The 24,356-nt window shown below is 43.5% G+C and overlaps 2 protein-coding genes across 11 annotated transcripts in view; one reads left to right on the top strand and one right to left on the bottom strand.

The window, feature by feature from the left end:
• PAPSS2 (3'-phosphoadenosine 5'-phosphosulfate synthase 2) overlaps positions 1 to 2,882 on the top strand; it is a 49,029-nt gene extending 46,147 nt beyond the window's left edge. For all 10 annotated transcript variants that reach the window (XM_040606293.1, XM_040606299.1, XM_040606302.1 and 7 more), the window contains one exon: positions 337 to 2,882. In XM_040606293.1, the coding sequence (XP_040462227.1) occupies positions 337 to 478 (142 nt within the window). In that variant the 3' untranslated portion in view covers positions 479 to 2,882. The remainder of the gene's footprint in view (positions 1 to 336) is intronic.
• ATAD1 (ATPase family AAA domain containing 1) lies at positions 2,060 to 23,098 on the bottom strand. The gene is made up of 11 exons (XM_040606304.1): positions 22,972 to 23,098; positions 20,717 to 20,892; positions 18,718 to 18,816; positions 18,317 to 18,437; positions 16,477 to 16,677; positions 15,216 to 15,322; positions 12,294 to 12,383; positions 10,165 to 10,215; positions 7,102 to 7,238; positions 2,922 to 6,557; positions 2,060 to 2,522 (listed from the first exon to the last, which is right to left on the bottom strand). Exons 2-10 carry the CDS (start codon positions 20,876 to 20,878, stop codon positions 6,437 to 6,439), a joined length of 1,089 nt encoding a protein of 362 aa, XP_040462238.1. The 5' UTR covers positions 20,879 to 20,892; positions 22,972 to 23,098; the 3' UTR covers positions 2,060 to 2,522; positions 2,922 to 6,436.
• Between the last annotated feature and the right edge of the window lie 1,258 nt (positions 23,099 to 24,356).

Here is a 24,356-nt window from a genome sequence, read left to right as displayed (position 1 = left end):
CCTCAAGGATGGGTCACATGAAACCAAAGATGTGCATTTTTAGACACCAGGGAGGATAAGAAATACAGTTTGGGAACTAAGTGGCAGTAGAAATATAGCCTTTTGCAGCTGGAGAAGTGTGTTATGTTCACCTCCAGCTCCACGGGAAAGAAGAACCCCATTGCTGCCAACTGTAAACCTGTGAAGCTCAGTGTGAGGTGTGAAGCTGCAGACGGGTGCTGCTGGTGCCAGGAGGTTTCTGACGATGCACTTGGCATGGCAGAAGAGCTGCGCTGGGGGTCTCAGATCTGTTCCGGGCAGTTGTGCTGATTTCACCCCTGTCTCTGTTTTGTGCAGGCACAACGATTTTGACTTCATCTCAGGAACACGCATGAGGAAGCTTGCTCGTGAAGGTGAAAACCCACCAGATGGCTTCATGGCCCCCAAAGCTTGGAAAGTCTTAACTGAGTACTACCAGTCGCTGGAAAAAAAGAATTAACACTACTCCTACTCCCTAGAAGTAACTTGTATTAAGAGTGAGCAATAATTGATTGATTCCCTATGACACAGATCAATTACTTGGCATTTCCAGTGCTCTGACGGTGGGATTTCCCTGCCTGGGTCAGAATGTTTTTTACTAATCAGAAGTACTTTGAGCCTGGTCCTTGTCCCCTTGAAGCTGCTGGGAGCATCCCTGTGGAGCTAGAAGGGAGGGGCAGCGGGCCCTTCATTCCCTGCTGAGCATAGCTGCAGGAAGCCCACCACAGCCTCTGGACAGGCCAGCTGGATCATTGTGGTGCCACCAGGGCCGCACAGTGGCCCTTGGTGCAGAGCTGGGACCTCAGCACCAGGATAAAAATGTGTCTGTTCTCTCAGAAATGAAGAAGTGCCTTTCCTCTGCCCCTCGCTCGGCGCTGGGCAGAGGCAGGAGCAGCCGCTGAAGCCAGGAGCAGTTGCTGCTGCCAGGGTGGGAGAGGGAGACGGGCATTCAATGCTCAGATCCAGTCACTGCCCTCCAGGTTGTGCCTTGAACAATTTTTGCTAACAAACCGCAGGATTTTTTTTAATGCCCTTTTTTTTTAGGAATTTTTTAAATCAGCCTTGACCATCACCAGTTTCTTGTGGCGGAGACAACTGCTCGCTGTCCTTCCTTGGTTCCTCCTGCTTGACCTCTCTGGTCAAAACAAAACCTGGGCTGGGTGTTACTGGTGCTCCAAGTTCAGCTTTGTGTGGGGACTGTGCAGTGGTGACCCCCGCGCTCACAGCCTGGTGGGTCCATGCGTGGGGGAACCTCCCCTGGGAGGCATCGTAAAATGCAGGAGATCTCTGAGAAGGCTCAGGGCAGCATACAAAAATTGGGGATGCTGTTTACATGCTTTTGTGAGTATCCTCCCAGCTGGCAGGATTGGATCCCCTGTCCTCTGCCCGTGCTTCTCCCATCTGAAAGGTGAATTAAAGGCAAAACGGCAAAAGCACAGTGTGAGGCGGGTCTTGCCAGTAAACCAGGCAAGAGATGGCTCAAGCGCTTGCCCTCCTCTGTACCCCCAGCCCGGTGTGGGTACAGGTGACCTGATTTTACTTTGTATCTGTGGGGTGCTGCTGTGCAAGGGGTGACAGTGCTGAGCCGAGCACGGGTGGCTGGTGCTGCTCCCAGCTCTGGCTAGTGGAAAGTTACTGCAGACCGTACCTTCTCCCCATCCCCTGCCCCCAACATGGACTTTGCTGCTGCGTGTGAGGCTTTTCTGCTGACTTGCAGCTCTTGCAGTGACCTCCCCTCCAGTGGGTCTGAGCAGTGCGACTCAACTCCAAAGCTTTACCTGGCCCCATCCGCATCTCACCCTGAGCACGTCCCGCTGCTGCACGTCGTGGTGGTCGTTGAGGCCCGAGCACGATGCCCTGCCCGGCTGGGAGCCCCTCAGCTGCCTGCCTGCCCCTCCGCGTCCCGCCTGCGCTCAGCGCGGCCTTTCCCAGGGAAAGGGCTGATCCTGCAGCCCCGCTGCGCCAGGGGCAAAGAGCGTGCTGCCGCCACAGCCATCGTGAGCAGGGGCGGGGTGTTGTTTTTTTTTTTTTTGGGGGGGGGGGGGGGGGAAGAGCTGTGCACTTAGTTATTGCAACAACCTGAACTGATTTTTGTACTTGTCCCTTTTTTTAGTAGGTGCCCCAGGACCGGTTACGATGTGTTTCTAATGCAATGGAAATAGCGCTCTCCTCTTCTTGTACTTTGGTTTTAATTACAAACGGATCTATGCTCAGTACAATCACGCTTCTGCTCTTAACTTAGGATAGTGAGTTACATCGCAAGCTAAAACCTGTTTTGCTGTGGCCATGGTATAGTGTCCGAGACTACATGTGACTGGGAGTACTTCTGCAAAAAGTCTTTTTTGTTACCTGTTTTGGGGTGGTTTTGGGTAATTTTTTAAAGTATTTGGAGCAAGGAACCCAAAGCTGCATTATACCTCAAGAAAAATGCTGCAACACCCATGTCCGTAGCTGAAAGCACACTAGCACCCGTGCCTTTCACTCATGGGCCCTCTGGCAGGGACCTGCAAGACAAAAGCAATACTCCCACTTATGACCACAATATTTGTCATTTTAAAGTAGTAAAATACTGCTATTGCTGTTCATCATAAAATAATCAGTTAAAAAAAGCCAACCACAGTAAATCGGAATGGTTACAGCAAAACACGTAACTTATATTATCCTTTTAAAAATAGCATAGTGTACTGATTACCTCCGATTAAGATAGGGTATATGGACTAGGTTTTTTTTATAGTATATTTATTAAAGACATGAGACTGGAATTTGTACCTCAACGGATGCATCTTATGATTTAATATATTCTGAACTTGATACTCTGCTACAAAATACTCACTTTTAGTACAAATAAATATTTGTGTAACTCACTCTAATTTTTGGGGAGAAGATTAGAACACATACTTCACCTGGGGCAGTGACCGGTCCATAACGGCAGGAGCCCCCCGGCACGTTCCAGTCTTGCACACCCAGCTCCTCAGGTAGGGCGATGGCTGGACCAGCCAGCAGCAAGGCTGCTTTTCCTTTGGGAAACCTCATCTCATTTCCCTTTTTGCTGTCCGAGCTGTATAGTGTTAACAACTCACACTGAACGAACATAAAACTGGGCTGTCTGCTGCTTCGCTACGCCCCTGTGCTGTTCAACCAGCACATAAACCCATTTCCACAGGGTTTCAGCAGGCAGAAGGTGGGGTGATGCGGCATCCCGCATGTCCCAGTTTGGGGAGAGACAAAGGGAGAGCCCTGCCGGTTCCTGTGTGGTGGGGATGGTGGCTCTTCACCGCTGGCCTGTGCCTGCCCCAGTGCAGGGCTGGGTGCTGGCTGCGGGACACGGGCAGTGTCTTTGGCTCACCTGGCTGGGGCTCCCGGCACCCTGCTCGTTCAGAGCGGTGCCCGCAGCCCCAGGCTCCCAAGCACCAGCCAGGGAAAAGATGCCCTTGTCCAAGCCAGTCTCAAATAAAAAAAGCGCTGTATTTACAGAAACCAAACATGGACACGCTGGTGAAGGTTACAGAAAACAGATCAACAAAAAACACAGAGCAAACAAACGACACATTTATTCACCTGTTACTTAAGAGTACTCCAAAGGTTTCTGTTTGCGCTGCAGTATTGGACTGGCAAGATGAGCAACTTTACAGCCCCGGGAAAATTTAAGTACGGCCTGTACTGTACACATTGCCTACCCCTGGCTGCTATGGTTGAACAGGTTCTAAACAAATTCTTTGTCTGCTGGGAATGTCTGTGCCTCTTCCTACCAGAGGATTCGACCTTTAAACCCCACGGAAGGCCGTTGGACATAGAACTTTGCGTTACAGCACAGAGCTCAGTACCTGCCCCAGCCCACAGCTCTGAACGATGCTCCTCACTTTGAGCAGCTGGCCCTGGAGCTGCAGGAGAGGGGCTGGGCTTGCCCCCACCCTATGGCAAGGCAGGAGCAGATGCTGAGGAGCCCAAACCAAACCACTGGAGACATGCAACAAACGTGGCCACGTTCCTGCGTGACAAACTATGCCACTTGCCCAGCCTTTCTGGCAAGCTGCCTGAAGGGTCTGGGCTTCGACAAGGACTCCCAAAGCGGCAGCAAAAGTAGATCAGTATGGAAAAGTCCTTTGAAAAGTGGGAATTACACTCCAGCTGAAGTAACTGTCCTCAGGGCAATTAGAAATAGCCCCGTGTGCCTCTCCAAATCAGCCCCTGAGCCTGCAGTGATGCGCTACAGGCACAAGGCAAAGGCAAGATCCAGCTCGCACACAAACAGCCAGGGTTTTGGAGACACAAAAAGGAGATCAGAGCTCAGCTGGCGATAGACTGGCCCCGATACCTGCAAACATCCAAGGCTTTGTTTGTGTTCCCTGCGCTCAGTTTGACACTTAAAGTCCCTTGAGAACACACTTCAGAGCCACTCTATTAAACCCAATTGAGACTGCATTCTTCAGCTGCCTGTGCTGCATTTTACCAAGTAGGAAGCACACTCGAAAAAGGGAGGTGGCAGGATGAGCCCCATCATCGCACCAGCCTGGCATTTCTCAGGTGTAACAACTACTGAGAGGGGCTGGGAGAACTTCAGAGTAGACACTGAAAACAAACTGAATAGCTGGAGAACCTCATCCAGCATGTGCATAACCCAAACCTTCCGAGAAGCCAGCTTCCAGTCAGCAGCACTATTTGCATGTTTACTTTTAAGGCTAATCCTCGAACTCGGGCTCTCCCAGAGCTAGCACTGGCACACATCCCTGCCTTCTGCCCCAACTTGTGGGACTGGCATTCCATTATCCCAGACTTTTTAGATTTCCATAGCCCAGTATTTCTGGCATGCCTAATTTCCTATGTTTTTGTGTTACAGCAATATGCATTTACCATAGACTTCTTTCTCCATATCAAAAAGCAAAGTAATTATTAAACTGCTTTTAAAAACCCCATGTTCAGTACCCAAGGAGATTAAATTGGGCCAAACTAAGACCTGCTACGCCTGGTGCATTACACAACTGGTGTGCCAGAGAGGACACCAGCGAGAACACTGTGCTTAATGCAAATGGTCATCAGCACCCAATGCTGCAGGACAGCTGGCTCCAGCTGTCTGTATTTCACTTTGCAGTGCCTTTCACGTTACATTATCTGGCTTTCAACGCTTGCCTTCCCTCGATAGCTAGCAGAACCGTGACACAGCGTACCACCCCGTGGGTCTGAACAATACTGATTGCATTTGTCTTGAATTAGTCCACAATTCATAATATTATAAGAAGAAAAATCAAGTTATTGAAAACCTACCAATAATAACTCTACCGAAACACTTTTGCCACTTACACTTTTAACCCTTTGCCTTTATCACTCTGTAACGTTACATGAATTTACTAAAACTCTTACCAGCCAGTACAGCAGAACTTTGCTAAATCACATTTATAAACCTAAAACCTATTCCCATCTCTTCACCTTTGCAATCAGAGCATGTGACAGAGCAAAACATCACAAAACATCCCCCCATGCCTCAGAGCTATGCATATGACGCTTCATGGTACAATGTCACAGTGCAGCAGTGGGTCTTCCAGAGCAGATTAAAAATAGCAGCAAACCCTCGTTACAATGCATAATAGATCAGAAAGCCACAGTTTCGGAGACCTTATAATATGTAGGGCTTCATGAAGGACCAGTTAAGAACCTACTCTAATTACTCACATCGAGGGAAAAATAAAAATAAAACCAGCATTCATTTTAAAAGCCTCAAAAAGCAGAGTTCGTACAAAATGAAGAGTATTCAAACATTTTTACAGTAGTTTACTATCTTTACTGAATGGCACCAGATTTCAAGTGGTCATGTGAAGGGAAAATCAGTAACATTTCAAATTTTGCCTGGAAGTTATTCTAGAAGCAGAATTTCTATCTTCACCATTTGCTGCTAAAAGGAAGAAGTAAATGTGAATTGAGTATCGACAAGTCTTTAATCTATACGTCTTCTGATTTGGTTTGATTCAGTAAGTAGAAAAGCTTTTCCATACTCAAGTTATCTACAGATTATGTCTATATATATAAAAAAATGTGTGGATATATACATTTAATACATACACACACGCTCGTACATATATACACACACTGGTAATGGATTGTCTCCCCTCCACACCGGTGACCTGCTGAACCCATGCACCACGTCAGAACCTGCTTTAAGGCTACACAGTGTATTGATTATGGGACAAGACACAGGCAGTTGCTCTTGGTCTGGGCTATAATTGTTCCACTTCATGATCTACTGTTATGCTTTAGTTGTGCATGACAATTTCAATAACTTAGAATTTGTTGTATAAAAACAATTCCAGAAACAGAACTCCCTTATTCAAGGAACATCCCCGCTCCCACCCCCGACCTTGTTTTTGCTAACTGATTACAGAAGTCAAACTAAATCACATCAGAAACTGCAAATACACAATTTGTCTTAATCTAAACTAACATGCATCAAAACATTCTGCAGTGTGGCATCCTTTGATTTTCTCATCTTCTCAATTGCCCTGTGGAGATCCTGCTGCTGCACAGGCCGAATTTCATCTTCGTCATGGCTTTAAAAGAAAGAAAGAAAAAAAGCAAGGTAACGATTCAGGTGCTGTGTAACAGTTATTCAAACAACGAGAAATAATCACTGAAAACAGCAGCTGACATGGACCCAGCGTTACAGTGGAAACATGGCCCTGTCCACACCTGCATGACCTGCAAGCATGGGAGATAATCAGAGGAACAGCACAGCAACCGGAGTTCTGCACGTTCGAGAATGTTACCAGCATTTAAAACTGGTAATGCAGTGCAGTAATACCACGTGGTGGTTCATGCCCCCTCGAGCTTGGCACCTTAGAACAAGTAGTCTTACTTTCAGTCAAATTGAACAAAGGTAACTTACTTGTTGGGTTTTTTAGTTGTATAGTAGCAATTTGTTGAGAAAAAAAAGAGAACCTCCTGCTTTCTGTGAATCACAGCACAGTTTTTTAAACCCCTAGAAATTTGTAACTCAAATCAGAAGATACAAACTATTAATTGGACAGTGTGTAGCACCAGAAGCATTCACACCTGCTGTTCAGCTACCATAAAAGACAGAATAAAGACACATACGTTTCTTCTTCATTGGCAGAATTAACATATTCCCTGACACAGAGGAGTGCTGCATCCCGGCACATTTCCTTCAGATCACTGCCTGAGAAGCCGCCAGTCTCTTTAGCAACTTCTAGGAGATCCACATGCCTGTCCACCTGTCCAAAAACAAAAAAGGACTCTCAAGTTCATTTACTTTGTTCACCAAGGACAAGAAACAGTCACCTCCAAGTATTTTTACCTGCCCTAAGATGATCTTTCTCAGTCTTGACCTTTTTTGAGAACTAAAAGAAAATTGTTTTATTAACTTAAGACTTTGAACCCTCCAAGCAGTTCATTTCATTAAATAAAACTGATGCATCATCTCATAAAACTCTGTAGCCGATGAAAAAAAAGAACAGGCAACCAAAAGCAAACCATCACATTGGTGTATTATGTCACTGACAAAGCTCCTGTGTGGTTTTGGAAGCCTACTGGATGGCAAAAACTGGATCACAGAAATAATGACCCATTTATCCCAAACGCCCACACAAGCCTCCTGCAACGGCACTGCTTTTTTTGGTAAGGGGCTCAATCAGACCCTATATACATCTTTTTATCTGTAGACAATGAACACAACCCAATGGGTCTCCTTTCACAGCCACAGCCCTTTTTTAACATTATTTGAATGACTAAGTCTTGTTTTCATAAGCAGGTCTTTTGATCGGTTACACAGCAAGGCTGGAAAGAGCTTCCATCACATTTACCTTTTGTTGTTGCCACCTTTCAGTGCAGAGTAAGAACTTCAAAAGCAGTTGTTCACTATCTCAGCAGCTCACTTGTCTGCTGAGTTACTGAACAACTGCTCCTACTTTATACAACCATGGAACGGGGAACTTGGAGGCAAAATAATGTGTTTAACTCCGTGCACTGGATCAGACTGAACTCTTTCCAGCCAAGACCCCACAGTTACTCAGTCCATTTACAGAATTTCTGCTAACAGCCCCTTCCAGCACATTTTCCAATGCATCACTATTTCCTTTTCAGAAGTTAAAGCCTAACTAGTCTAATAAAAGGTTGAAACCATGGGATGACTTCTTCCAGGAGGGAAACTATTTCATGGTGATGAAGGCAAAGCCCCAGATGTAATCTCTGCTGCTTCCAGCTACCCCTTCAACCCATGTACTCCCCAGGATAACCCAAGAACGCATCAACATCCAACAAGCACCCCTCCAATTCCCTGCTGTTCCTCCCGCTTTTATTGAAGGACAAGGGTTACAGTCACACTGTCCTGTTGGCTCCTGTCTTGAGCTTCTACGTAAGTTCCAGCTTCCTGACCTATGACTCAGCACGCAGCGCTCTGGTTTAGGACTGCAGCAAGCCGTCTGGCTGTCCAGCATGGAAATTAAGGCAAAAGTGGCAGCTGGCTTACACCTAAGTGCCTCATACAGACACTACAGCCTTACTATCTTGAAGTGCTTTGCTTAAAAGTGTGATCCTGCACACAAATACTGAAGCCAGTAACAGTCAGCTGTGGATCTGCAAGGTATCTGCTCATTATGGGGCTGAAGGCCATCAAGAATTGAATGGAGCAGCACAGCTGGCTAAGAATAAATAGAAAACGGGCACGTTGTATAGCAGGCATTAACAAGGATTTCCCTTTGAGCGAGAAAAAAGAAACAAAACAAGATTTTAAGACAGGCAAGGAAAATGGAGGGCATGACTACACCTGTCACGTGAAGGACTGGCAAGAAGTTTGTCACCCTGGCTAAAAATAAGCTGGGCTTGAGATCCAATTATTACTCCAATGGGATAACCAATAAAGGTTAATCCCTGCCCCTCTGCCAAACGCCATTTGCGTGGCTGTGGTTCGCTGCCAGATGCTTGATACATCTTGCATTCTTCCAGGTCCATATTCGGGTGCTGATTTAGTTTTTGCTGAAGGCCGTAAAGCCAAGGTGCTGCAACTCCCAGGCCCAGCTGCCAAGGCAAAAAAGCCACAGGGTCCATTTGTGTGCAAGGGCTGGGTGGCTGCAAACATACAGGGAGCCTGTATAAAGGTCTACTATTTAGCATAGCTCCCTAACAGCTCTTGAAGAGAAATTTGAGTCTGAAACCACCACTTGCAAGAGACATTTTAGTTTGAGATTTTCTGCAAACAGGTCAGCTCTTCCTGCACAACTCCTTTGCCACTTTGTAGCAGTCCCATTCTCACATCAGTATCTAATATTTTGTGAAAAAGCCAACCTATATTCTAACCCTGTACAAACAATCCAAAATTTGCAAAGCATCCTCCCCAATAGCTCAGCCACTTGCAATAATGAGCTGTGATTTTTAGGCCTCTCAAGAAAATGTAAGCTGGTTTTACTAATAACTTTTATTGATTAGGATAGACGTCAACCCAGAGACACTTTGCAACATTAACTACAAGACAATTAGTGCTTCAGACTAAATTTGGCAGGAACTTCCAATAGCATAGGCCCCATAGTCAGACACTACCAGATGTGCTCATACCTATCCCTTCCCCTCATCTTGGAATGCAGATGGCAACCCGAACACCACACAATATCAGTAACAACACCTATAGTAGTTTTCCCCTAAAGGAAATATGAGCTATGGATCAAAGTGCAAAAAGCAGCAGTCAAAGAATGTAATTGCTCCTTTCCTGACTTAAGCCAACAGACTTTACAGAGTTAAAAAAAATAATCAGGATCTCTTGTCCCTGCTTCACAATGTCTTGAAATTTCTTTCACTGATCAAAGCGATTTCCAAACGCGATTCACCTTCATTTTTAGAGAGATAAATTTATTATCTTGTTACATAATAGGAAAACAGAGACAGAGAAATTAATTTTCCTCAGAGATGGTGAATCACCACAAAGTCCAAGACTGCTGCTTTGACTGAGGCTCATGCTTAAACCAGTAAGCAACTCTACTGATTTAATGCCACACCTAAACCCACAAAAGATTCCCAAGATCCCTGGTAGATAATCCCTACCTTGCTCCAAGACAGTCAATTATAAAACATGCTTTCTACAACTCCAGAGCTTGCACTCATGAGAACAGTAATACAGCTAATTAACCATTAAAATAGAAATTTACTTACATTTTCGTTTTTCAAAATCAGCTTCAAGATAGCTTCCCTTTGTTTCAGAGCCTTAAACAAAAGAGATTAAAATTACTGGACTACAAAAATAAACACATGTAACATCTATCTCAATTTTGCACTCCGCAGGCCTTCAGTCACACAAGCTGATCCCTCAAACAGGAGACGTGATACACACTAAGGAAACCTATCTGATGGCAAATCACTCGGCAAAACAAGATCTAGGGTACTCCGACTCCAGGAGCACATGAAACTAAACGTTTGAGCATATACATTTACACTGACTACAGGGAAAGGGAAAACGCACTGACATTTAGTCTTACTTTGCCCTAAGTGAGAGCAGCTGTCTCCAAAGATTTCCCATCACCTTTAACAGAGGGCTGACTCTCTCGATCTAGAGGATGCTTTCAATACTTTGCTAAATCAGATGAAAAGCATAAACTGTTCTGCTTTAAAAAAGAAAAATAAATTTAATTCTACAGATGATGCTTGGGAAATTTTAAGCAATATAAATCACATACTGTAATGAGGTTACTGAAAAAAAGTTAAGTCCTAAGCGTATCCCTACTAGCAAAGTAGAACACAGGCAGCAAAGAGATTTGTTTTAGCGTCTCCCAAAACCAAACCTACCAAATTCACTTTCATTGTTAAAAAGGGGGGGAGATACCCCATAGATACTCTGGCAGCTGAAAAGTTGACACTGTCTCAAAAAATACTTCTTCCAAACTTCCCTCTGTCTTGTAGATTATTTCTTATGAGTAATTCTGGGCATTTTCACCTCAAACCTGGTTACAAGATCTGCAAGGCTTTAACTACTCTACAGCCATCCTACTTGTGCACACTTCCAATCCACAGCACATAAATCATGCTGGCCCTCAATAAAAAAGCTGGAACCAACCCTGGTTGTACTGCAAAGTACCACAGACAAGAACAAAGGCCAAGCTCTAAGTTCATAATATGGCTGTAGCGGGGTAAGGAAAATCACGTGTCCGTGCCCCAAATGACACCTCCTGTTGTAGTTCTGATCCTGAGAGAGGAAGCCAATCCCCGTAATATCCTGAGGCACTGTTACCCGTGGGTAATCCATCGTTCTAACACCAGCTCTTGATAGAAAGACATGATAAAAGTACCAAAATACACATTCTTGCTCCTTACTAATTCAAGGAAAACTCGATAAAACCCTATGAACAGGCATTGCAGAAAAGCAGTAAGTAGGTTACAAATGCTTTGTTTCAAAAAGTACCCGCCCACCGGGAGTGAAAGCCAGTTCAAACAAGATGTGCCTGGGAACATGACTACTCTTGCACAATCAGTAACAGTTTTACTCCTCCAGTTTGTCTCTAAGTTTCTGCAAAAAATGAATAATGAAGGGCATTTCTGTAGCCAGAAGGGAATACTAACAACCATGACTGAACTCTTCATAATACTGATACAAAAACGTGTTGTGATATCGCTAAGTGTTCAAAGGTGACTAAAATACCTTGAAAAGGATGGCGATAGCAAAATTTACAGGAAGGGTAACCTTGTGGCAGCTGGCCTAATTGATAAAGACCTAATTACCGCCCGTTTGCCATAAAGCACAAGCAAAATAAAACCAGTTTTTCAGATTGCTGGCTGTGCCCGACTGTGGAAAGGCTTGAGCAGAATGTAGGCTTTGATAGGCAGATTTCATTCCCTCTTCTTAAAAACTAAGTACTGTGTATCCGTAAGGTATAAATGGTAGTCAACATGTACCTGCTTCTTGACATTATCTGACCTGGTGCCACTCTCCCCTGCAGGCAAGGTGTGCAGTCACTTTTTGTGGTTGTTTTCAAATTAAAACTAAGCTCTTTCCAGTGTGCAGCGTCTAAGCCACTCACTCCATTCTTATAGATGAAGAAAACAGGTGGGAAGCTCTCAAGAGCACATGGTATTGTTTCAGGTAAAAGACCCAAGGATTCAAGACTTCTGTGAGAAACTTCACCTTAAAAGCTAAATTATATATGAGCTTCTAAAAAACTAAACCCAGATCAAAATAACGCAGCATGTCTTTGTAAAAAATCCAGAGACACACGCTTCCTGGTCGATAAGGCACGGGCCTGCAGCTCAGCTGCTAGGTGCACTGTTCAGGCAAACCTGGCATGACTTACAGGTTGGTTGATGTGAAATCGGGTTGGCATTCTTCTCATGATTGCAGAGTCAAGATCCTGAGGACGATTGGTGGCTCCCATAACTATTACCTGTATACAACAACAGAAAAAAACTAGTCAGCCTGAAACCAGCTTTTGAAAACATCACCATATTGGACTTTCAAAATCAAACATCTGACTCCTTCACACTTTATCAAGAACATCGACATTGAAAGAAGTTACGTAAAGTTTCTTGGTACTGATTTCAGCAACTGGACAGGCAACTAAAGACAGCACTGGTACCACAGGGTACCATCTGGGTGGAGATTAAATTTTACACTGGTCTGAAGTCTCCTGAGCCTGATTTGAGTGTTCAAACTCAAAGCAGTAACCCAAAACTCGTGCTTATATATCTCTCTATATATATCTTATCTTTGTGATGTCTTCTTAGTTCCTTATGGTCTAGAAGGAACTTGAAAGGAGATGCTTTGATAAGGTATTAAAAAACGTGGCATTTTTGTGCTGTGTTGAAAAAAGAAAGGCAATCAGTTCACCAGGACAGCCAAACTGGCAGCTTTCCAATGCACTACAGTGTTGTTTCTTTTTTTTAAGCATCGGAAAAAGCATTAAAAGTCAGCCAAGAATCTATATGCACTGGTATTCTGTAACAGCAGCGCATGAGGTGTTTACAAGCCAAGTTCAATAAAAGAATATTCACCTCATTTGACTGTATTCCAGTTATTAGTTTAAGAGCAAATTTACTTTCCATTCACATCAGTCTTGTTTTCTCATTTGTTATTCTAAGTTATGTACATTGTAAATACCCAGTCACAAAAGTGAAAAACGTCTGGGAAATTAATCTCCTATCAATACAGTTTCCTGACGTGCTTCTGGCCTTTTGTCTGGGGTCAGCGTTCCGCAGCCAGCCCTGGCAGCTGCAGCAGCCCTGGCCAGGCTGTGCTGCGCGGCCCGGAGCGGTCACCCTGCCACCTAGAGGCTTGACTACACGGTGGCCGACTGCTACGCACAGAAAAAGCCCAAAGGCACGCTTTTCGTCAGGGCTCCCCAGCACTCCTCACCTTCCAGAAAGTGCTATGCCTGCAAGCGCTTTTGCTCGCCAGCGTGCCAAACGAGTTATGTTCGGCTTAGCTGACTCCTGCAGAAAAGCATCGCCGTACCCCTGCTGCGCTTCCCCGGGGTCTATGCCAAAGCCCAACGCTGGACCCAAAGAGTTTTTCCTTCTGTGCCACTGGAGCAGACAAACCTTCCCAAACGCGGCTTTGGCTGCCGGTTCTGCGGACGTGAAGTGTGGCTGTATGGGGCTTCCAGACTTGAACGGTCCCTTCAAGCAGCATAGCACTGTTTTCCAGGCACCGCGCCCCAAGTTCCTGCCAGCCTCAAGACTATATCCTTGGCAGGTTTAGCCCAAAGCTCAACATGCTTTTCAGGTGCAATCAACAGAGGAACACGTAACATTCATCCTAACACTTATTTACAATTTCCACTTAGCACTTGGAATTTTTGTTACCGTAACAAAAGCCAAATTTAATCCTTATTCAAAGGAAATTTGTTTGACGAGAATCACACAATCTACCCAAAGCTCCCAAGAAAACATCTGTAGTTAACAGAAGAGCCCAGTGAGCTGGCTGTCAAAACCCAAGACAATGCGAGTGTCAAAAGCATCGCTTGAAAAACACTTCCTGAATTGCAACGACATCTCGGGGAGATGCCCGAGATACAGTACTGAAACAAAACACTCCTGCTGAAAAACTCCCCAGAAACTTGAATCAACCCCTGCAGTGCCTCCAGCCAATTTTTTGCATTGCATTTCATTTTGGTGGCTCCCTACCCTGCAGAGCCATACAAGTAAAGGAGAAGAGCGACTGCATGCTGAACTCAAGAGATGGGTAAGACCACATATCTTCTTACTGCAGGGAACGACAAATTCAACATGCTCCAGGAAGTTGTCAGTATGTTGGGAAAAAAGATAATACATTCAAACACTGGAAGAAATGTGTGCTTTCAAGATCATATTAGCTTCCAGTTAAGTTTTCAAGCCATTGGCCTCTTATTAATGGTAAGCAGTCTGCTTTAAAGCTCCTCAGTATATGTATTCACTGTGTTCTAATCACTTTTTAGGAAATTAACTGGAAAAAATCTTTAGCACAAGCTTGAGAGAGGAGGAAAAGCAGATTTTTACAAAGAACAAATGGTGGTCGGAGCATCAGAACCCATTCACAGAAAAATACAAACTAAAAAGGCTGAAGATTTTAGAAGTTGAGAAGAAATATCCTTTTCAAAGGCCTTAAAAAGAACTGCAGTTCCAGGTTGCAGTTCAGAAACATACCAAGCAGGCTTTTGTCAATGCTACATTCATTTATTTAATAAATGTTTTTTGTTTGGTTGGTTTTACAACACCAGCAGCTTTTGTATTTTTTCCCCTCCAAAATACAGTACTTCTGGAGAGTATGGGAGGGGGACGGAAGAATACAGGAATGACAGGATGGAAGCATGGCTCCATTTAATACAATTTGTCTTTTGATAACATCAACTTCTCTACCCTTTCAGACTAACTCTGGAGTCTAGTGCGTGTCTGACACCAGCCTAATGCTCTTCTGGAAACAAAGCAACCAACCTGCAACTCTGATGAATACTTAAATCTTTCAGTACCTTCCCTGAAATCAAAGATTCATTTCACCTGAAGAAAATATTGTTGACAAAATATTTTTTGAAACAGTTTAAAAAAAATTCCCAATTTTGGCAGCTCAAAATATACAGCTACATTATTAAGACTTAAGACACTTCTGAAAAGAACACCTCAATTAAAACTAAAATACCCACAAAAACAGTCTTCTCAAGAAGAAAGCTCTTCCCAAATGGCTCAACGCACAACAACCAAGAGGGAAGAATCACATTACTTTTCTCATCTTTCTCTGTACTTACTTGGCAGTTATAATCAGTGTCCAGTCCATCCCACAGACTCATGAACTGAGCTTTCATCATAGCTGTAGCTTCATGGTCAGAACTCGATCGACTTCGTAAGAAGGAATCTGTATTAAAGAATTCAGATAGAGCAGTTTACTTTCAATCCTGCCATAGAAACTACGCTGTTTGATTTCTCACGTGCAGACCTGAGCTATTCTCTACCTTAGAAATACTTTTTTTAATAAACATTATCAACAAATGAAAAATATTTCTTACCATGAAGAATAGAAAAACGGAATCTCATGCTATTTTTAAGCACATTTTAAAATTACATTACATGAGTATGCACCCATCACACAAGATTGTCCCAAATCTTGTGCTCCAAATTTTCCCTTTCCTGAATACATGGAAAGTGTATCTTTCACCTGAATTTCTCAAGCAGAGACAGAAGCATTCAGACTTTGGCAAACTAGAAGACACCAAAGCACAGAACAGCTAGCTGCAGGACTGACTCAGTTATGCAGAGCTCTAACTCCACTAGTCATTGCCTAAAGAATTTCCAACAGCTAGAAAAACACTACCTTTTTCACACCTATAAAAAAAGGATAAAAAGCATCTTAAGAACACAGCCCCAGCATAAACATAAACTGTGCAAAGAGTAAAAGCTTCATCAGGCTTTGTTTCTTCAAACTGTACAACTCACAAAGAAGCGCCAGTGCTACGAGGCAATGGGCAATTTTAACTGAACTGCTCAGATTCACACGGACTTAAACACTAACGTGACAAGCCAAAATGCGCTGAACAACCAACACCCTTACTGTCTCCCTAGCTGAATTTCCTGTCCTACTTCTTCTTTATTAAATATTTTTATAATTTATTTTTTATAATTTCAATAAAATTAAACTATTATTCTCAAGCTCTCCTAAACCTGTATTTTATTTTCCACTATGTGCCCACATGGCAGAAGCGCTGAAGGTGATAGGTTTCCTGAATAAGTAGTTCCCTTGACAGAAGAAAAGCCCTCCTCATGAGCCACCTTTGCCAAACCAAAAATAAGCAGCAAGTTGTTCTACTTGTAATTTCCTTCACTAACACAAAGAAATACTTTTTTTCCTAAGCCACCACTTCTTTACAATACTATTTATATTACTAAACCTTCTTCCATTATAACCTTTTTTAAGTGAAAGATGACAGCAGATTAATCTACCCATCAGTGTGAACTTACAGTTTCATGTCGCTCTTGCCATAGTTACTTTCAAAAAAAAAGATAGATTTTTACCTATTTCATCAATAAAAATGATGGATGGTTGGAGCTTTATAGCAAGGGAGAAGACAGCAGCAGCCAGTTTTTGAGACTCTCCATACCATTTGTCTGTCAGTGTTGAAGGCTGTAGATTAATAAATCGACAACCTGCTTCCTTTGCCGTAGCTTTGGCGATCAGTGTTTTGCCACAACCAGGAGGGCCATAGAGGAGTACTCCTGAAAAGGTAACAGTGTTAGAACTCCCTGGTCGCTGTATAGAAAACATGCTTTGGTATGACAGACCTGGTATCGTCCAGGCTTGTATTTTAGCCAAGTTTTAAAAGGTAAGAAATCAAGTTACACAGTGTTCCATCAAATCAAATACAGAGTTATTTCAGATATCCTTATTATTATAAAATTAAAGCTAAGAATATCTAAAAACAGGTATGATGAAATTCAAGGGAAATATCTGTCTGAAAGATGGCTGTCTTGTTATTGTGACTATAAAGGTTACATGAAACTAAGCCCCTATTTATTTCCTGTAAGCATTTGACAGACCTTGTTTATAGCCAATTTCAGCCTTCCTAATAAAACAGCACAGAGAGGGGAGGGAAAAAAAAACCCAAACAGAACACAGAATCCACAAACATTTTAAACAAATTACCCACAATTAAATATGACATCTCATATTTTTAAACTTGCCACAGTGAAAAAATTCACAGTAGCGTTCTTCCTAACATAGTCATAAAGAAAACAATTTCAAGAAAAAAAAAATTAACTCAAACAAACCTGAAACAGAATTACCAGGTGGGGTTTTTTTTCTGTTTACGTGACTGACTACCCCAAACATAATTACTCTGAAGCAGCGACTTCCTATTAACACACAGTGCAAGCCACTAATAAAACTGGGGATCTCGCCCTATGTGGAAAGTCTGTTTTAAAAAGATAAATAAAAAATAATTTTTTCCTTCAACTTATTAGATCATGATATTGAAGTAATTGCCCAGACAGTTTCAATTTGTGACTTAAACAGAAAGTAGCCTGGAAAAACTAAACCAGTTACAAAACTACTTCATTTTCCATCACTTAGTACACAAAACTGAGACGCTCAGATACAGGCGGTTTTCACAGAATATTCAGAAGACAATATGCCAGGGATCAGAGTAGTAAAGAAACTTTGGCATTTTGTCCAACATTTTAGGTTCAAATTCTGCTTGTTTGCAGTAACAAACACCAAATATGGCTGTAAACATTCCAGCAGACAGTGTCCAACTTCTGTTTTACTGTTGGAAAGTTTGTCACCCACTGGTTTTCTTACTGCCTCAGTACCGTGCAACTCAACTCCAGAGAAAATCAAGGCATCTCCAGAAGAAAAATGGGATTTCTGTTTCCTTGAATGACTGGAATTTCTAAGGACTAGAACCGAGAGATGTTTGCAAGACTGGCTTACATTGATGTCTCATGTTTATGACTTGTGTTTTCCAAGACACCACAGAAAGATTAAGCAAGTGTATAAAGCTGTACAGCAGAGTTATAGCTCACCTCTGCAAAAGGACAAGATGAGGTAAAAGAAGAAAAAAAAAACCCCATGACAATTTAGGCAATTAAAAATGCAGGCTACATAGATTAGTGCACCAAAATGTAACATCAATAACTGAAAAGCAATTACCACTTCATTATTAAGATGAAACTTATTCACTAGGACTTGATTCCACAGAAAGAGAAGGGGAAAAACCTGAGGGGTTTTCCCTGGCATCAGTCCTAACGGTTGCATTTTGGACTGGCAACCCACTTGCTCTTTCTTTTCTGGAGAACTGTAACTTTTTTGTTTGTTTTTTAAATACCAACATATAAATCCGTAACATTTCCTTCCTACCTTTTGGTGGCTGTAAGAGCCTGGAATTCTCAAACAAGTATTTCTTCTTGATGGGCAAAATGACAGTGTCTTTCAAATCTGTAATAACATCATCTAAGCCTGCAATATCATTCCAGGTTACCTAATATGGAGAAACAGTATTAGACATGATCATCAAAGTCCCTGCCAACAAAAAAATATCCACAAGTTTAAAAGCAGTGCAAGGCCTCAAAAATAAAAAAGACAAGTGATTAAAAAAAGCTCTGCCCTCAACAATGCAATTTTAGTTTTAAATTACAGAATTTTTTTCTAAGTACTTCCATAGATACCATCTATGACAAATAATGTCATCTAGAGTCAAAATCAAGATCTTCCATGTCTGAAATGCTTTCATCGAAATAACACAGACAACAGTTTCTTACATGCATGCTAAGTGGGTCTACGAGATGTGCAGCAATACTCATTTCGTATTCAGTAAGCTTGACATTTTTTACTCCAATTTGCTTCATTAGTTTTTCAGCCTGAGGGAAATAAAATGACAAGAAAATCAGAGTAAGAAATTGAATGCTTAATCAAAAAATTAGTTTTTAAAGTACTGCTATTTGGACTCTGAACAGCTTCTCAACAAAAGTTGGGCTACCTGCTTTCTGGGCTGAGATGGGGAACCACTGACTTTTGGCCTCGGCTGGAGACAAAATGTTCCAAGGCACACCCCATGCACAACTCCACCGGGGAAGGTGCCAGGAAGGAATTCTGTTGCTAGTTCTTACACTGCCCCGGTAGCCAGTTGAAAGACACAACAAAAGTTGGGCTACTATAAGTCACATCTGAAAAGAGGTTAAATCTCTCCGCAGTAGAAGGTTCTGCTATTTCCTAAAGACTTCTTGTCATTTGAGTGAAACTAAATCATACGTCTTAGTTCCCATCGAGTAGAGTGTCACACCAGTCCCCCTACCCCTAAAACCACAAGCAATACATTACAACCTGAAAAGCAACCAATATAAACATTAAAACACAGTCTGCTGTTCAGAACAGGTTTGCAGACACACAGGTAACCTCAGCACAAAATCATTTCCATAATCCCTACAGGAGTTTTCAAAGCCGACACAGATGTGGTACACTTAAAAAAAAAAAAAAGCCCATTTGTCCTTACAAACTTTGTACAGGATTCAGGTGAAAAGCCTGAAACTTGTTATTAAATAGAACTCTATAGAGTTCTTTTACGTGCTTAATTACCTCCATTCACAACCCTGCAAATAAGATACACACACTTTAATGGGAGATATAATTGTGCTATTATAAAAAGCATCCCCACCCCCCTAAACCTCCACAGCACTGTGTCAAGGAGACAGTATATTTTTAAGAAAAAAAAGGTAATTCACAGAACCCAGTCATTTTTTTCTAAGTATTCAATGTTTTCTTTTTCCCAATTCAAAAGGAAAAGTCATTTGTTGTGTCAACACACTTACACAATTCAGTTTCTCTTTATACTCAAACCTGCGGTTAAGTATGACATGGTTTGGGGATATTGCAACCTCTTATATAACAGCTGGCACTAGCACAGTTTGTGAAAGCTGATTTTTAAAGTGGAGCCAATTTTTTAACTAAAGATTTCATTAAAAAAGAAAACCCACCCGAAGAAGAACCAGGTGGCTCAAAACTGCTGTTTGAATCAGTAAAATTTGTGTCGTCCAAAAAACAAAAAAAAGCTGCAACATTTCCTTTAAATACTTTGCAAAGGAAACATTTAGGTGCATTTCAAAACCAAAAGTCAAATCTTTTCCCAGAGCATTAACCCCCACGAGTCATTCTAGTTCAATGTAAGGAATGAGACTTTTCACTTTTTCCCTCGCCATTCCAGACCATTTTGACCGGTACTGGAGCTGCAGGAAGAACAGAGGGAGAGGGACAAAGTGCAAGCTATTCTTAAAAAGGCATTTGGACAGCAGTGTTCCTCTTTGACATGAGCAACTACAGTCCCTGCCTCTGCCACTAAGTTGCCAAAAAAGCAGCAAAGAATTAAGTCATTTCTGCTCAAGGTTTTAAAAAGCAACAAAGAGACCGATGAGAGCGTTATTTAACAGGACTGCTGCTTAGCAAAGTTGTCAGAAGTAGAAACAGCACTGGGACCACACACTTGCAGATAATTAGAGACAACATCACGCTCCACTTTGAACAGTTTTTCTGCCACTTCAAGCTAGAAATTTTAACTTGTTATAAAATGTAAGCACTGAAAACACTAACTGCCTAGATCCCGAGTTTTACTAAAAAACAATTCTATGGCTTTTTATTATTCCACATACATCTGACAAATATTTTGTTGGTTATTGCAAGTCTAGTTTTCAGTTAGCGTATTTCTCTGTTTGAACAATAACAAACAAGAACAGCATTTTAAAGAAAGATTTATGAATAAAATTCTACCTGTTTCTGAGCTTCTACTTTTTGCTTTCTGGTTGGATCAATGGCATCAACCATCCACTTAATGGTAAAATATGTTACAGCACCAAATATGGTTAAACGAAAAATTAATCCGACCACTTCATTCCGGCTCAGGGGACGTGAAAATGTTTCAGCATGGACCATTTTGCTTCTCAACACTAAATGTAAAAAAAGTGCAGGGAGGGACAGAAAGCAAGCAAATTAAAATTGAGAAAACATCTACCTTATATTTAAACACCATTTTATTAAAAGCTATTTCCCAGGCACACAGTGGGCATAAAGCTTACCATGAATTCATAATGAAATACCTCAATAGCACAATCCCAACAGATAGAATTGCGTAAGATTAAAACATGCAGCACTAAGTGTAACAATTGTTTCATTTCCATTTTCAGTAAGCAGACAAGAAATGACAGCAACAATTTAAGGCCTTCCTTCTTGACTGACTACATGCCAAAAGGTCCTGATTTCACTTGTCCCTCAAGAAATCTGCATTCCTTTCAGCTATACAATACCCTAATAAAAGCAATAACGGTTACTTTATGTCAGTGCCAAGTTTACATTCCCTTTAAGACTGACACTTTGTGACTGTTACTGACTTAAGAATGCTAAGTCATGGAGACAAAAACTACATTATTTAAACAGGGAGTTCTTTTCCCTAAGAGGAAGTTTAAAGGCACTCAACTGCAACATTAAGGAGCGACTGACAACTCGTATTTGAGTAAAACAAGGTTAAGAGCTGGAGCCTGCAGCTAGGAGAATATATTCTGAGTTATTAATATCCCTGGAAAACTGAAAATGCTGGATGTGGCACACAGCTATCAAGGGAAAAGGCTGGTTGCTGTATGAGCCAAACCCAGGAAGTAAAGCACCTTCAAGTTAAGGGAGCAGGCTGTAGAGAAGAAAAAACCTCTTCCTAAACCACTGAAAAATTACTTATAAAATCAGAGTTTTCCTTCCCCAATTTACTTTCTCCTCAGCTGGTGGGATTTCTGCTCTCCCAAAAGCTCTCCCCGGTTACTGCCCGGTTTTCCTGCTGCAAGGGCAAAATCAGTGGCAATTCCTTTGGCAGCTTCCAATGCTCCCTGGCTGGTCTCCAAACTGAGCAGTCAGCCAGGGAAAAGCTGGACTACCTACAGCCAAGATACCCTTGAATTCCCCCTCACTTGGCTGGCAGCTGCACTATGTCGACCCCACCTTCAAGCCAAGGCCACGCCATACCATAGATTCTGTTTGCAAGGATTTGGCAGACTGGAATCAGGAGAAGTACCAGGACATGCTAACCAAAAGACATCTATGGTTTCCTACTATATCTCAGTGCAGACCACTACAACAGCTTTGGCTTTTTTAACTCTACATTCTCTGTTTAGAAACTAAAAAGTCAAGGCTGTTGCTGTGCCTACCTGCTTGATTAGGCATCTAAGCAAGTAATACAGAACAAGCAGATTCTGCATATTCTCTTAAGCCTGACATATTAAAATAAAATGTATTCAGCGAACAAGAAAAAAAGATTCAAAAAAAGCCCCAGTGCAAAAGCCCACTTCTCGGGCGATCCTTGCTCTGAATACCGATTGTAAGAAAAAGCTGTAACAGGAGAGATATTTAAGCGTGATTTCTAAACGAAGTCCTGCTTATCCCGCATGAATTTTAGCACGTATTTCCTAGCCAGACTGCCGAGAAAACGAGGACAGTTAGCTGAACGGCAAACTCTAGCTCCGTACGGCTACCGCCGCACTCGGTTCCAGCCCTGCCTGCCGCGTGCCAGCGCTTCCCATAGAAAAACGAAACCGAAGGAGAAGCGGTGGGGCCGCCGCTCCGCTCCCGCGAACGCTCGGGCACCGCCAGCACCCTCGCCTCTCCCCGAGCCCTCAGGCAACAGTAACTGCTCCCGCTCACGGGCTCGGCGTCACCCCCGCGCAGCCCCCGGGGCGGCCACCGAAGCCGGACGCACAGAAGGGAAGGGGCAGGGCAGGGCCGCCCCGCCGGGCCTCCCGGGGCGCCGCCGGGCCCCAGCAAGGGCAGCAGCAGGCCTCGGGCTGCTCCCGGCCCCGCCGAGGACGCGGCGGCGGCCCGGGGCCCGGCCGCGGCGACGCGGTGAGGCGAAGGCGGCACCGGTGAGAGCCGGGCCGGGCCCGACCGGACCCGGCCGCCCGTGACCTTCCCGCCGCCCGGCATGCGCGGCCGCAGGGGCAGGCAGCGGCGGCGGGCGGCCGCTCGCTCTCCCGCCGGTGACTCACCCCTCGGGCCGGTCTTTCGAACACGCAGTCGGCCGGGTCGCGGAGCAGTGGGGGCCGCACGGGCGGCGGCAGGCGGCAGCCAGCAGCTGCGGCGGCAGCGCGGGCCCTGGCGCGGCGGCGGCGCGTCCCAGGCTTCCTCCTCCGGCCGGCTCCCGCCGCCCCGCACGAAGGTTCCGGGAGCCGGCCCCGCCCCGCGCCGCGCCGCGCCGCCCGGCCCAGAGCCCCCGGCCCCCGAGCCGCCCCACAGCGAACACTGGCTCCCTCATAAACACCCTTCGTCCCCCCTCGAAAGCAGCGACATTGCAGAAGTTAACAGGTCAGGTTTGGAAAACGCGGTATCTGGCAGACTGGGGATGCTAAGGGATATGCCAGAACGAAAATCATCAACGTTTGAGGATGCATCAGTGGTTTACTACGAGATACTAAGGTAACAGTTTTCCAATTTCAACCTGTAATGAAAACGGTGGCTTCACTATCTCTCCCTAGTAACAGAAAAATGTCCAGAAAAAGGTTAAAAGAAGGGGATCTGTGGAAGAAGTGTAATTAATCTGACGTTTTGGTAACTCGCCTTCAGCTCTGCTGCCCTTGCGCCAGTGCCACTGATGACCCACAGCCACTCAGGCCCGCTTTGTTACTTGTGGCCCAGACAATGTCCAGGGGCTTCCTGATCCACGGCAGCACTGTAATGTCTCCACAGCACCTGCTCCACCTCTGCCAGCTCAGGTGGTGAACGGGTGCCGCCACCCCACCGGCACACGGCCCTCACCCCGTCCATCATCCGTCATCAAACCCACGTGCAAACAGATACGCTTTCAACGTGGTTGCGATTTTACTGAAGTACTGTTCCAGTAGTTTTGGTTCAGTTCCATTTATTGGATTAATATACACCAAAATGACCAAAATACCAAAAAAACCCCTAAAGTTTTGAAGCAACTTCTGCTCTTCATCCTTATTGATGAATCAGTTTTTCCCTTTTATTGTTTTGTGTGCTATAGCACTTCCAAATAGTGTTTAATCTGAAAATAAATGTATTAATGTCTAAGTGCACATATTGATTTACAGAAGGCCTTCCTTTTTTGCTGCTCCTCTAGTCTTTGACAGTAAATAATTTTTTTCTTCTGTCTGTGTAGAGTATGTGAACAGTTTCCCTTTGATGCTTTAAAAATGAAATGGATATAACGGGTGATGTTGACAGCTTTGGCTATTAATTTGAGCTTATATGCATTCTTGCAATCTCCTCTTTTGAATAGAAAAAGGATAATCAATCATTTCACTGCATTTCATGCACTAGGAAAATGCTATTGTGTTTGAATTACCATTACCGTCAGAAAATACTTAGGATTCTTCTGTTTTTTTCTCCCACTCTTCAAAAAGTGACATCTGTG

The sequence above is a fragment of the Falco naumanni genome, chromosome 9 (genome assembly GCF_017639655.2).
Source record: "Falco naumanni isolate bFalNau1 chromosome 9, bFalNau1.pat, whole genome shotgun sequence".
NCBI lineage: Eukaryota > Metazoa > Chordata > Aves > Falconiformes > Falconidae > Falco > Falco naumanni.
The sequence above is the reverse complement of the archived record's forward strand: the minus strand, read 5'-3'. Positions and strand labels throughout refer to the sequence as shown.